This window comes from Pagrus pagrus (assembly GCF_965226575.1).
Source record: "Pagrus pagrus genome assembly, chromosome: 7".
Lineage (NCBI taxonomy): Eukaryota > Metazoa > Chordata > Actinopteri > Spariformes > Sparidae > Pagrus > Pagrus pagrus.
Genome location: NC_140191.1, coordinates 34,853,072 through 34,868,298, shown reverse-complemented (window position 1 = coordinate 34,868,298; position 15,227 = coordinate 34,853,072). Strand labels below are relative to the sequence as shown.

At 42.3% G+C, this 15,227-nt stretch overlaps 1 protein-coding gene across 1 annotated transcript in view; it reads right to left on the bottom strand.

The window, feature by feature from the left end:
• Positions 1-1,027: 1,027 nt before the first annotated feature.
• Positions 1,028-15,227, bottom strand: part of LOC311260619 (phosphatidylinositol-3-phosphatase SAC1-B) — a 32,550-nt gene continuing 18,350 nt past the window's right edge. Inside the window, exons 11-21 of the mRNA XM_084358683.1 lie at positions 14,646-14,732; positions 14,484-14,552; positions 14,180-14,259; positions 13,992-14,090; positions 13,767-13,905; positions 13,319-13,388; positions 13,123-13,195; positions 5,416-5,509; positions 4,565-4,657; positions 3,422-3,479; positions 1,028-3,245 (exon numbers count right to left, since the gene is read on the bottom strand). Of these exons, the coding sequence (XP_084214809.1) occupies positions 3,109-3,245; positions 3,422-3,479; positions 4,565-4,657; positions 5,416-5,509; positions 13,123-13,195; positions 13,319-13,388; positions 13,767-13,905; positions 13,992-14,090; positions 14,180-14,259; positions 14,484-14,552; positions 14,646-14,732 (999 nt within the window). The 3' untranslated portion in view covers positions 1,028-3,108. The remainder of the gene's footprint in view (positions 3,246-3,421; positions 3,480-4,564; positions 4,658-5,415; positions 5,510-13,122; positions 13,196-13,318; positions 13,389-13,766; positions 13,906-13,991; positions 14,091-14,179; positions 14,260-14,483; positions 14,553-14,645; positions 14,733-15,227) is intronic.

The window sequence follows — 15,227 nt, the reverse complement described above, 5'->3', positions numbered from 1 at the left end:
CTACCCGCTAACAACAGAAATAAAAAAAATTAACGCTATCGAACGAGAGCCAGAACACAAGCAGCAGCACTGCAGCCATGCACCTCACCTGTGTGGAAAGCGGAGAACTGCAACCAGGAAGTGGGTGGGGCTCAGTGCCAGGGAGCAAGAGGAAGAGAGGGAGGGCTAGAGCCTCCCTATATAGCCTCAACCCCCTACCTCATAGGCCAACCCACGCAGATTTAATTTGGAGGCAGAAATATGACTGCCCATACCATTACACATACATTGTTTTGCAATTGCTATTGTTATATTGTAATTGTTAATTTTGTAATTGCAATCTCACTTACACTTCAGGCACAGTCTCACTCACTCATTCACTCACTCACACACGCGCGTCTGGTGAGATTTTTAGAAAAAATGAATATTTGGCATTTTGACATACACTGGTGTTATATCTGAAACTTAATTCTCGCATTCCATTCACTCTTTATTTAGAGCAAGTACTGACAGGTGCCTTTGGGGTGGCCCTTCCTACTTCTTTTGTGTTAAAAGAACGGATGTGGATGGCCCCTAGCTAAGTTTGCCTTGGTCCCCCAAATTGCTAAATCCGCCACTGCCTCCATGTCGGACATCCCTCTCATCTTTACAGCAAGGCCTGGCTCAAATTTCTTGCTCGAATCGGTCATGGCGTATTTAGAGTCAGCGGTGCAATCAAATGAGAAAAGTAATAGTTGTCATAATGGTGAAGATCAATAAAAATAACAATGCTGGGTTTGAGCGGATCTGACCTAAGCCGCCATCTTGTCCAGCCGATCACGTGACTCCCGATATTTCCACTCTTTGTCTTCCTCTTCTTCTTTGTCCTCCTCTTTTTCTTTCTTGCCCTCCTCCTCTTCGTCGCCCACCTCGCATACGCACTGTTCCTCGTCCTCTCACATTGTTTCTTCCATCCATTCTTAGATTTTCTCCGTCCAAACTTCAACAACCTGTTTGCTCTCTGAACTGGCTTATATTGGTTGTGTTACATGATTTGAAACAAGTGAAATCAATTTTGAGTGGTTGTGTTTAATCAATGAATATATTCCCTCAGGGTACATTTAGCAGTATAAGGTCAAGGTGAGTGGACTTCATCAGGCCCCAGACAAGACTTCACGTGAGACGTGCACACCGTGAATACAGTTTTGTGTTGTGCTGTTCATAACTACGTTTGGTACCAGAAAGTGACGCCTGCAGAACAGGGAGGGAAACTAATAAATCTGTTTTTTTGTTGTTGAGATATATAATTTATATATAAAAATGATTTTATTATAATTATTTGATATATAAAAATCTTTTGTAACGCCTCTGATTGCCAATAAAAAGGAAAATGAATGTTGTATAATAAGGACTGAGGATGATCACACAACAACAACCTGGAACTTCAGTCACTACTGCTGCAGCCGCAGTGTGTTAAAACAGTGTCTTCAACATCCCATAATATTGTTAATACTAAACAATACTGTTGTGTTTATTCCTCTTCACAACTTTACTCATTTGAAAGCAATAGTTAAGCAAATAGAGAGCATTAAATACTCATTTGTGCACACAAACGACTTGTTGTCTTAAATAAATACTGCAGGTGTTCCACGACACCAACACTTACAGACAGCTGTGATGACATACTTCAACACACGATGACTGAGAAATGCTACTTAGTTATAGATCAATATATCCAAATCATTCAGGCTCTTCTGTGGTGTGGAACAAGTTCATGACAGAAGTATTACTTACATTCTGCGGAGGCTTTTCCATACATCAGCTTCATGTCATGATTTTAATAGTGACTGGTGACCACCTCATCACGAACATGTTAAATTCAGCAGATAACTGATAGATTTCCCGACTGTATGAAGTGATAAAGACTACACAAATGCACCATTTACCACGTTGCCAGTAGACGCTGAGAATAGCGAGGACTTCTGGTGATACACTGGCTGTGTAATTTAAATATCGGTGGATTTCTTGCTGCCTTTTGGACCCGTTACTGGTTTTGAAATGAAGACCTTGAAACAGGCAGCTTTTAACCTGGGACAGAGCATCTGTACATAGGTCAACAAATATTGGAATGGCAAAAAGATCAAGGCAACAGGCAAATCAACAGTACATAGGTGTACAGTATGGATAAATGTGCTGACTCCAGGTACAAGCCCTTTTGTAGCTCAGTGGGCCAAAATTAAACAGCTTAAACAGGTTTCAGGCTTCACAAAGATGGGAGGCATCTTTTCAGCTACTTTAATTCAGTTGGAAGAAGTGAGACCAACCATACACTTTTCATTCACGTTTCATCATCTCAAAGTGTGCAGTAACTGCCCACTCACAGCTGCCCACCCTTCACCGGATTGTTTCATCTGGTCTGATCAGAGACATCAGGCACTGTGGATTCTGGTGAATACTCTGCTCCAGAGCATGCACACCAAAACTGGTGAAATTCTGATCTGTTGAGTTACGTATTTTCAGTATTTATGGAGCCCCCTATGGGTCAGGCTAGACAATGCTGCAGTAGGCCTGTTCCCAAACACTTTTTATGATGACTGGACAAATGGTTCACGGGTTATAGTAATTTTCCTGCTAAGCCGCCCCTTGCAATGGTTTTTGGTTGAAGTCAGCACAAACACAGAAAGGTTCTGGCCCACTGCGGCTTAAACGCTAATAATTAATTTACAGCTGTTCTGAATCTGATCCCTATGCATCTATTGAGGGTATGCAGCGGGACATCAGGCATTTTAATGTATAGTCCGTCCCACAGCATTCCTCTGAAATCAGGAACAATGACATCCAGTATGAAGAAACTCCAGAGGTTCACTGTTCCAGTAAAACCTGTAAACAGACACTTCTGTCCACGTAACAGTCGCTGCAGTGTGGACAGCAGCAGACCCGTGCACTCCAAGTCTCTGTCTTTCCACTGCTGTAGTGCACGAGGCCGGCACCAGTGCCCACCACCCTCCTCCACTCCACCCTCTTCCACTCCACCCTGTATTAGTAAAGATTCCAGGCCTGCTGATGCTGATGCTGGGGGTAAAGTGATGAAGAGCTGGAGGATGAGGCAGTGAGGTCGCCAGGGCCAAGCTGCTTTCCACACACACACATTCAGTCCAGCTTCTCCTTCTGCACCAGCTTGGGAGCATCTACAAAGTCCAGTCCATTAAAGAGGATGAGGCCGCCCGTCACCACACTGGCTGTTCCCCAGAACAGAACATAGGCGAGGGTTTCAGTCCACGTGTCACCTGAGGGAACAGCAGGTATGGAGTCAGCCAGGAAATGGAAAACAAAAACTGCATCCTCTGCCAAAATACACTGGGAACTTAATTAATAAAGTAATTCATGCTTACATTTCTTCAGCCTGATGAAACTTTTAACTGTTGTGTTGTTATGTTTGTGTGTTTGTTGCCGATTGTCTTACCGGCCATTAGCAGGCAGATGATGCACATGGAGAATGCTACCACCATGATGATAGGCAACTGGAGAAGGAAAAGAGAAACCACAGTCACATTATAGACTTTGAAAGAAGATGGTGTCCTGCAACACATTTGTTTCATTATTTTCAAATTTGTAGCATTGTTTCCAAGACCTTCCCGAATTTCCCTTCAATACACCCAAAACACTCTTGGGAAGGTTTGCTCTCTCTTGAGAGAGAACTGATTGAAGTCTTATGATTTGATTTAATCATTAAACACTCAGCATGGCAAAAGGAATTGGATATGCAATTAAATGATGAGCTGTGGGACAAAGCTATAGATGGCAGAAGGTCTACCACTTCTTGTCCACGTCTTGGACTCGATTTGAAGTCTTGCATAGGGTTCATTTCTCTAAAAAAATATATCCCGAAGTGGAAGACAAATGTGATAGATGTCATGGCTCTCCTTGCCATCTAAGTCATATGTATTTTCTTTGCCCAAACCTACATGATTCTTGGTTTAGTTTCTTAACATTATGTCTAATATTCTTGGAGTAGCTTTACATCCTTGCCTGCTGAAGTCTATATTTGGGATCCCTGATAGCTCAGTTGCATTAAGCTCTGTACAAAAAGACATTATAGCCTTTGCATCTTTAATAGCCGGACGTACCATTTTACAACACTGGAAATCTGTTGGGTACCCCTCTATTTCTCAATGGCTCAAGGAAACCATGTTCTTCAAAAAACTGGAGAAAATCAAATACACTTTGACAGGATCTACTTAGAAGTTCTTTCATAAGTGGCAGCCTTTTATCACTTATTTTACAGAACTTCAGGTGTTGCCCGATTGAATACTTCTCTGCAATTGTTCGCCACAGTTTATATGTAACAATTTAACTGTGTGTTGTTCGTATTGAGCCGGGGCGGGTGTGTGAGTATATGTACATAGGTGTACGTTTATTTTATGTATCTCTAGTTTTCTTTGATCTCTCTTCCACAGTATTGTACTTGTTTTGTCTTGTTTTTCCTTTTGCATACATTCAAAATGAGAATTGTATCTCACATGTTTATGTTCAGTTGTTATTTTTTCAAAAAAAAGACTTTGAAAGAAAAACAACTTATTGGTCTATCTTTGTGAGCCCTTCTTACCGTCAGGAACTTCCAGTCTTTGGGGTCACGTAATGGGTTGGTCCAATCAGCTTCCTCTACAGCGTAGTTCCCAAGGAACAGATCAATGGAGTCCTGCAATAAAATAGACCAACTGTTTCCTACTGTCTCAACAGTCCATATCCCCGGTATTAACTATTCCACTGCCCCTTCGCTGACTATAGATAGTTCCTATAATCAAGTTCTGCTACAAACAAACAAAACTGTCAGCAGGGGTCATTCATATCTTTTACATTTCATTTTTGTTTTGTATCTCTATATTGTGTCAACACGTGGTAGCTCATGGACAATTCTACCTCAATGATCTTTATAGTATACTGTAACTGAATATAACTCACAGATTTACATTTCAACAAAGTGCATCACAGCACCCAAAAATTAATCCATGTTAATGTATTTTAGAGGCCCACCCACTTGGGAGGATACAGCCCCTGTACATGGAGGATGCAGCCTCTGTACATGGAGGACGCAGCCTCTGTACATGGAGGACGCAGCCTCTGTACATGAAGGACACAGCCTCTGTACATGGAGGACACAGCAAAACTGCTAAACATACAATAATTGTATCATTGAGTACAACTACAATAAATATGGTGGGTCAAAGTTGGAAAAGGAAGTAACTCTGCAGATTATTACAACAGACTGAATACTGACACTGTTTTTAGCCCCTCTAAAAATGTTGATATTTACTTACAGTACATTGTTGTTTAGTTAAAACGGTGGCGTTATTTTGTTATGTAATACTTTATATGCCAATTTTATATACAAACTATATTTTGTGTAACTGTAAAACACATACTGTTGCACTCAAATCCAGAAAAGTTCAGACCCACCTGTCTAAAACCATCAGAGAAATTGTTCTTGTAGTATCGGATCATGGAGTTCCAGCCATCCATCAGCAGTCCCCACTGAGTCCTCTTCCCTGTCCTGAAAGATCAGCATGTAGTTCACACGTTTCATTAAAGCAGATAATCAATCTGAACCATGGCACCTGCTTTACTTCAGCATCCACATTTACACTCTTACACCTGAACAGACAAAAGTACCTGCATTTCACTGACTATATGTACTGAGGACATCACTGCTGCCCACAGAATAAACCCTCTTGTTCTGTTTGCAGTTCTGCTCATGACCCCAGACCAGTACAGTGGAAACCGCTTATAGTGATCACGTTGGTCCAGAGTACATTTGATCACTATAAGCGGTTGATTACTAAAACCGAATTGTTATTATTAGGGCCCGAGCACGAATCTCGTGCGAGGACCTATTGTATCTGTAAGGATTATTAGGGCCCGAGCACGAATCTCGTGCGAGGACCTATTGTATCTGTAAGGATTATTTATTATTATTATTAGGGCCCGAGCACGAATCTCGTGCGAGGACCTATTGTATCTGTAAGGATTATTTATTAGGGCCCGAGCACGAATCTCGTGCGAGGACCTATTGTATTTGCTAGGATTATTAGGGCCCGAGCACGAATCTCGTGCGAGGACCTATTGTATCTGTAAGGATTATTAGGGCCCGAGCACGAATCTCGTGCGAGGACCTATTGTATCTGCTAGGATTATCTATTAGGGCCCGAGCACGAATCTCGTGCGAGGACCTATTGTATCTGTAAGGATTATTATTTTATTTTTTTTTTCCGTCCCCGAGATCGCATATTTGGCGGCCTGAACATACCCCAAAACTCACCAAACTTGGAATATAGATCAGACCTGGCGAAATTTTTTTTAATCTGTTGTCGTTCTAAATTTGGACCACTAGGTGGCGCTATAATCAAGCAAAGTGCGTTTTGGCTCATAACTCCCACATACTTTGTCGCACATTCAAAAACCTTATATCCACGCGTTCAGTGAATTGTGCTGAATCTCGTGATATAGGCCACGCCCATTTCCGGTTACCTAATTTTTTCGCTAATTCGCAAAATGTCGCAAACCTACTTTTGCTAACTCCTCACCGCCAATTTCTCCGATTTGCACCAAACTTTGCACACGCCATCTGTGGACCCTCCTGACAAAAACCAATTAAAAGAATTTTGATATTCCAAAGAATACTCAAGTTATTAAATCACAACTTCCTGCACAATTCGTACCAAACAGGAAGTGTGGCATATCTCCACATTGGTCTGTCTGAATGACATGAAACTCAGGATACTACTTCCACATGAGCCCCTGAGGCTCTATGCAAAATTTTGGCTGATGACCACTAGGTGGCGCTCTTTAAATTAAAGTAATTTATATCTCAACATCCGTTGGTCGGATTATCATAAAATGTGGTACACTCATTGCCACTGCCCTCCTGACGATAGCTGAAAAAGGGGTTACCGATCTGCCACTAGGTGGCGCTCTGGTGGCAGTTTAATTTTATATTTGGTACTGTGCCCACACCATAACACTTATGGATATGAGATTGATAGGGGTGGTACAGATTGACCCCTGTAACTCACACACCAAACATGACCAGCAGGGGGCGCTAAATGGCTCCATAGCGCCCCCTGGAATATTTCAAACTTTAAGCCCCGCCTCCTACATTCACAAACATGAACAAAATTCGGTACACTTATGTATCATGACCAGATGCACAAAAAACCCTCTTGGACCTATAACCTCAGTCCAATGGGAAGTCTGCCATATTGGTTCAAAGTTGAGATTTCGCCGCCATTGTCACCCATTTCTATGCCTCGTACATTGTTTAACTTCGCCTACAGATTTAACGCCACAGGCTTCACATTCACTATATATCATCTTCAGACCTTGATAATGAAAAGTTGTTAAAAGCTTTCACCTACGTTATTCCTAGTGGGCGTGGCAGTGCGTTCAATTGCGATGACCCCCTTATGGCTTTTTCCATTTTGTAGGTACCCATTTCTATGCCTCGTACTTTAATTAACTCGTCCTACAGATTTAACGCCACAGACTTCCCAGTCACTATATATCATCTTCAGACCTTGGTAATGAAAAGTTGTAAAAAGCTTTCACCTACGTTATTCCTAGTGGGCGTGGCAGTGCGTTCAACTTCGCGACCCCCCTTATGGCTGTTTCCATTTTGTAGGTAACCATTGCTATGCCTCGTACTTTAATTAACTCGTCCTACAGATTTAACACCACAGACTTCCCAGTCACTATATATCATCTTCAGACCTTGATAATGAAAAGTTGTAAAAAGCTTTCACCTACGTTATTTCTAGTGGACGTGGCAGTGTGTTCAACGTCGCGACCCCCCTTATGGCTGTTCCCATTCTGTAGGAACCCATTTCTAAGCCTCGTACATGGTTTAACTTGGCCTACAGATTTAACACCACAGACTTCCCAGTCACTATATATCATCTTCAGACCTTGATAATGAAAAGTTGTAAAAAGCTTTCACCTACGTTATTTCTAGTGGGCGTGGCAGTGTGTTCAACTTCGCGACCCCCCTTATGGCTGTTCCCATTCTGTAGGAACCCATTTCTAAGCCTCGTACATTGTTTAACTTGGCCTACAGATTTAACACCACAGACTTCCCAGTCACCAAGTATCATCCTCATGCCTTGATGATGAAGAGTTGTGAAAAGCTTTTGCCTATGTTATTCCTGGTGGGTGTGGCAGTGTGGTCAATTTCAATGACCCCCTTATGGCTCTTCCCATTCTGTACTGACCCAATATGTCTATGCCTTGTATTTTAACTAACTCATCCTACAGATTTAACACCACAGACTTCACATTCACTCAGTAGCATCCTCATACCTTCAACAGCCTGTGTTGTGCTTGGTGGGCATGGCAGTGCGGTCAATTTCAATCCTTCTCCATCACGCAGGAAGTCCTCATAACTTCAACATACAATTTCCCATCTTCACCAAATTCGTCACACATGTAGAGGGGCTGGCCCTGAATACGTCTAAGAATCAATACTGTATCATATCCATAGCGCCACCCACTGGACACAGGAAGTCACTGAAGATGTCACTGTTGTGTTTTGTGTGACACGAATCCCATTTAGGTAGGACATTTCCACAGGCAACGGGCAAGCACACATCCGGGCGCACAGGCCTCCGACAGCGCCACAGCCCAACGTACGTGGGGGGGCGAGGGCCCGTTCATCACTGCTTGCAGTTTTAATTTATTATTATTCTTTGTCCTTCCCCGAGATCGCATATTTGGCGGCCTGAACATACCCCAAAACTCACCAAACTTGGAAGATAGATCACACCTGGCGAAATTTTTTTTAATCTGTTGTCGTTGTGAATTTTCACCACTAGGTGGCGCTATAATCAAGCAAAGTGCGTTTTGACTCATAACTCCCACATACTTTGTCGCACATTCAAAAACCTTATATCCACACGTTCAGTGAATTGTGCTGAATCTCCTGATATAGGCCACGCCCATTTCCGGTTACCTAGTTTTTTCGCAAATTCGCAAAATGTCGCAAACCTACTTTTGCTAACTCCTCCCAGACAATTTCACCGATTTGCATCAAACTTTGCACACAGCGTCTGTGGACCGTCCTGACCCAGAGTTGTGCTAAGCATGTCGATATTCCAAAGATTACTCAAGTTATTAAATAACAACTTCCTGCAGATATCGTACCAAACAGGAAATGTTGCACATTTCCACATTGGTCTGTCCGAATGACATGAAACTCAAGATATTACTTCCACATGAGCCCCTAAGTCTCTGTACAAAATTTTGGCGGATGACCACTAGGTGGCGCTCTTTAAATTAAAGTAATTTATATCTCAACATCCGTTCGTCAGATTATCATAAAACTTGGTACACTCATTGCCACTGCCCACGTGACGATAGCTGAAAAAGGGGTTGCCGATCTGCCACTAGGTGGCGCTCTGGTGGCAGTTTAATTTTATATTTGGTACTGTGCCCACACCATAACACTTATGGATATGACATTGATAGAGATGGCATAGACTGGCCCCTTTAACTCACACACCAAAAATGACCAGCAGGGGGCGCTAAATGGCTCCACAACGCCCCCTGGAATATTTCAAACTGTAAGCCCCGCCTCCTACATGCACGTACATGAACAGAATTTGGCACGCTTATGTATCATGACCAGACGCACAAAAAACCCTCTTGGACCCATAACCTCAGTCCAACGGGAAGTCTGCCATATTGGTTCAAAGTTGAGATTTTGTTGCCATTGTCAGCCATTGCTATGCCTCGTACATCGTTTAACTTGGCCTACAGATTTAACACCACAGACTTCCCAGTCACTATATATCATCTTCAGACCTTGATAATGAAAAGTTGTAAAAAGCTTTCACCTACATTATTCCTAGTGGGCGTGGCAGTGCGTTCAATTGCGATGACCCCCTTATGGCTTTTTCCATTTTGTAGGTACCCATTTCTATGCCTCGTACTTTAATTAACTCATCCTACAGATTTAACGCCACAGACTTCACACTCACTATATATCATCTTCAGACCTTGATAATGAAAAGTTGTAAAAAGCTTTCACCTACGTTATTTCTAGTGGGCGTGGTGATGTGGTTTATTTCAATGACCCCCTCTTATGGCTTTTCCCATTCTGTAGGAAACCCATTTCCAGGGGTCGAACATTAACTAACTCGTCCTACAGATTTGACACCACAGACTTCACATTCGCTCAGTAGCATCCTCAAACCTTGATGATGGAAAGTTGTGCTAAGTAGGCGCTGCTGCCGGTGTGTTTTTAAAATGAGCGAACTAGGCTAGTAGCGCCGCAGATTTCTCATTCCCCACCTTGTTTGACTGAGAGTGTTTCGAGATGGTTTTCATGAATGAACAGGCAATATGTCACTGTCAGACCGGATCGTTTGACAGGAGGGGGGGTCGGGTTGTATGAGTTTCACTTCTACCGCTCGCTGCTGTCAGTGCGCGCCTCTCTCTCTCTCTCTTTCTCTCTCTCTCTACGCCAATAACCGAAAAAAGAGCGCTATGCGGAGATGAACGGAACGAGCCAAAAGCTGAAAATCTATTCCTGACGTCCGCGGTCAATATAAAGTCGATAGGTTTCATTCATCCATGTTTTGACAGACAACACAAACAGCCAGTGATAATGAGTTGCGCCGCACCGACAGCCATGTGGCTCAGCCAGCCAGGTGACGCACACAGCACAACAAGACACAGCGCAGCAACATGTGCAGGCTGCTGCAGCAGTGCACGTCAAATGGACACTGCCGAAAATAAAATAAGTAGGCAACACATAGTTTTTAAATTGTTTTTGCGCATGTTTTCATCCATAAAATGACCAAAAATGACCACTATAAGCGGATTTCTTGATCACTATAAACAAATTATTTAAACAGCATTTGTACAGAAATGATTCTGTCCCAAGCCTTTTGATCTATATAAGCGGTTGATTACTATATCCGTGATCACTATAAGCGGTTTCCACTGTAGTCGGTTTGTCTGTTCTGAGCTGCTATAGAGTCATGTTGTGCACCATGTCAGGCTCCCTCTGTAGATTTAAATGGTTAATACTTTTTTAACAATCAGACATACCTAATTACCTTCTCTTTTGCCAAATTCAGGGTTTCCTTCTCTCTGACACTCATAGATGGAGCGAGTTTGAAGGACTGGATTTTCAATTTCCCAAGCGTCATTAATGTGGTGTGCTGTGAAGGTCGTGTAGCTGTGTGTTGCTCTGGAGGTCCAGCAATCGGTCGTTAAAGCCACTAAATCTGCACTGCTCAGACCTCCAATAACTTTTTCCTTCACATTATCACACATGGAGGACAACACCTTTGTGGTAAGATGGACCTGCTTGGCATTTCGTAGTGTAGTTCCAGTACGCTAATTAAATGCTTACATCCAGGGTTTTCCACCACCGAATAAGGTCGCATGTCTGATGCTACAAACACCCCTATAGTGCCGGTTATTGCTTTAGCGTGAGTTGAATTTTGTGGAAGTTTAGCTCTAAGTGAGGACAGAGTGAGGACAGAAGAGTTGGCTGTGATAACGGTGTTGTTTTCTCAGTTAAGTCTACTTCTTTATGATGCCTGCGGAGATGTCCGGCCATATTTGTCGTGTTGACTGTGGACGCATATGATCCACGCGCATGGCATAGCTTACAAACTGTGTTGTCTTGTCGACAATGTGAAAATTGTAGACATAACTCACCAGGGACGCAAAATATTATCGGAACATACGTCACATCTGGTGAAAAATTTGATAATTCGACATGATTGGGGGTGGGTGTGGCCAGGGGACTCCATAGCGCCACCTAACGCCGGAAAATTTCCAAATTTTGCACATGCATCACAGTCACGAACATTGATATTTGATATGGGTCTGGCCCTTTTAACTGAAAAGATGGCTCCATAGCGCCCCCTGGAATATTTAAAACCCCGCCTTCTACATGCACATACATGAACGAAATTCAGTATGGATATGTATCATCACCAGACGCACAAAACAAGAATCAACACCCAAACCTTCAGACCAACCGGAAGTTGGCCATTTTGATTCTAAGTTCAGATTTCGCTGCCGTTTTCACACTTTTCCTGCCTCGTACTTTAACGAACTCCTCTTACAGATTTTACACCAAAGACTTCACATTCACTCAGTCTCATCCTCAGACCTTGAAGATGAAAACTTATCACAAACTTTCGCCTCAGTTATGGCTGGTGGGCGTGGCGGCGTGCTCCATTTTGATGCTTCGCCATAAGCAGGAAGTCCTTATAACTTCAACATACAAATTCCCATCTACACCAAATTTTGCCCTGAAAACGTCTATGCATCAATACTGTGTCATATCTATAGCGCCCCCTAACGCCGGGTCATGTGAACAACCACTTTCTCCGATCTTCATGAAATTTGCAGGACTCATAGATCTCATGGATTTAGACAAGAATTACTTCTGATCGAAATCTGACTTACAATCGAGGTCGTGACACCCCTAGTGAATACAGTTTATTTTTTGGTCTTCATCAAGTCCTGATCCTCTGACGTTAGTTTTTACGTTTGTATCGTAATTAATAATAATAATAATAATAATATTAAATAATAATTCACTTAGTTTACTTCCCAACTGTGTACTTCTTAATAGCTTTCTCTCTTAAATCAAGAAGGCATCTCTATTGACCCCTCTCTATTGCTTTGGTGACTCCCAATGGGGGTCAGAACCACAGGTTTAGAACCAATATCTTACACAGGTTTCATAGCAATGATATGTACTCTAAATATTGACTTCTGCTCTCTGGAAACGTGTTGAAGTTGTATTCTAACTTGAAATGAAAGGAAGCGTCTCTTGGCAGTGAAAGTGACCGAGTGACACAGGGACCGAACAAAGCCCCAGTGGTCCATTTTGGTATTTCTTTTGTTTTTCCTGATGGTGAAACTAGAGGACAGGTCAAGAAAACCTCAAAATATCAGGATTCATCCTCTAGTGACCATGGATGTCCTCCACACATTGGAAATAATTATTAAAATATATCGCTTTGTACGAAAGGAGGAGGAACAAATAGAGATATAAGCAGGCGAGCCAATATCTTCATCCCTAGACTGTTCCTTTGTTATTTTCAGGTGTTTAGCTGGATAGTAGCTATTTGCTGGCTGAAAACTAACCTGGTGAAATCGGTCTTCAAGGCACCCGTCCCAGCATACTGCTTGGCACAGGCATCAGCGTTGTCTGCCCAGGCTGCATGCGACGGAGCACAAAACAGAAAGAGACATTGAGGAAACATGACCTTAAATGTAGGCGTGCCAAGTGATCAGTTCAAAGGAAACTACTACAGGCAGTGTTGTGTCAGAGAGAGCCCACCGTTCTTGAACATCTTCTCAAAGTCTGACTGATCTTCAATCTGCTGGCCCGCATGAAGGACTCCCATTCTCTGCAGGCACACACACATTTGAGTTGAGAGGTGTGAGCCCTTCCTTGATTAATTTGCGAAAAGGCTGTACAACTAAAAGTATATTTCATGATACTTTAATAAGTTTTGTTCCTGTTGTAATCTGCTGTTTATGCAAACCTTCTGTCTTGATAGATTCAGTCTAATGTTCATTGCCATCCACTAACTCCATCAGTGCAACAACCACGTAATGTCACACTCACCTCTCTGGTACTCTGACTGTCTATGTCAAATTTCCACTTCAAAAACATGAAGAGCATTCCAAAAAGGGCACAATTCCTTCCATAACTGGTGGACTTTTAATATGAAACATCTGCAGGAAGTGTGCAGTTTTATTTACAGTAGTGATTGGGGTCTTACCCGTAGCTGGGACTGCAGCGACCGTCGGGCCAGCAGGCTCTGGATGACATTGGTGCGGTCCAGACAGTCCATGCAGTTGCTTCGAAACGTCCCCTCCTGGTTCATCAGCACCTTCCCATCTGCATCCACCAGGAAGTATCTGAATCCACAGACACATCATTAGTTCTGATGGTGCAGTCCATAGATATCTACGTGGTCTACACACAATATGAAAAGCACACTGACCCAAATTCATCCTGCATTTCAGCAACCATGTCCAATAAGATCTGCAGGCGATGCCACCTCATCCGACTGCACTCCTTATGGAAGTCGAAGGCGATGTACCTGGTTAAAGTGAGCATTTACCAAAAGTGTTACTCACAGTTGAATTTGAGTAAATATGAGGCACTAAAAATCCTGCCACCAGAACTTACTTGATCATGCCATTACCCAAGCTGGTCACCATCTTGTCAAATGCCAGCTCCAGTGGCTTTTCTGAACCCTTCTGGTTGATCTGTGAAAATAGGAAGACATCAACTGAGAGTTCTTATTGAAAATCAATGCAAACAACCACAAGTCATGTATTTATCACTGTCATGGGATCACTGATTCTTTCAAGGCTGGGTCATATCATAGGTTAGGGAGAGGAAACAACAGCTAGCTTGCACATTGAGATCATAAAATTAAATTAATACTAATGATAGAATCAGCAGATAATTATACATCTTTTTATCTTACCAGGTTCAAAATGACTTGTCTTCCATAGAGAATAATCTGTGAGTCGAAGTGTCTCTGGAATCCATCCAACTAAGCAGAAAACCAGTGAGAATTAAAGATTAATATGATAACAAACACACAGAATAACTCGCTGTATCTGAAGGAAGTGTAACAACAGCTTACATGATTCATTGTTTTGCTGATCTGTGGTTTTGGCTTATACTTGAGATTGGGCCTTTGGGACCAGTAGAAGGGGATGGAGCCTCTCGTCTGTGAAAGAAAAAAGGCATAATGATCAAATGTCATCATCCTGCTCTCATTAATTCATCCCTCTATTACAGTGTTCCTTAACGACCCTAACACGTCGGGGGTGCTACGTCCTTACTATTGACGGGACGTCACAGTATCATCTATTAAATTTCACCAACATGAACTTTACCGTGTCAGTTTTTCTCTGGTACTGTTTTTATAATACGTTTCTCACTCTTGAATTTTTTAATGAATTTTTCCTGGATATAAACTGCGAATGCTGTGTTATTGCTGTGGTTACACATTAACAAGTGGAGTATTCCGTGTCAGACTTCCTGTAAAAGCAACTTAGCGTCTAGCATCCAGAAACATGTTGGGACAGTTCATAATAATGCTTCTTGTTGAGCACTTCTTGGCTGCTGTTTGTGAGAGCACATTAAAGTTTGAATGTCAGATTTCTAACCATTACATGTGGTTAACACTCATAAATATAATTTATATTCTCATTATAATAAT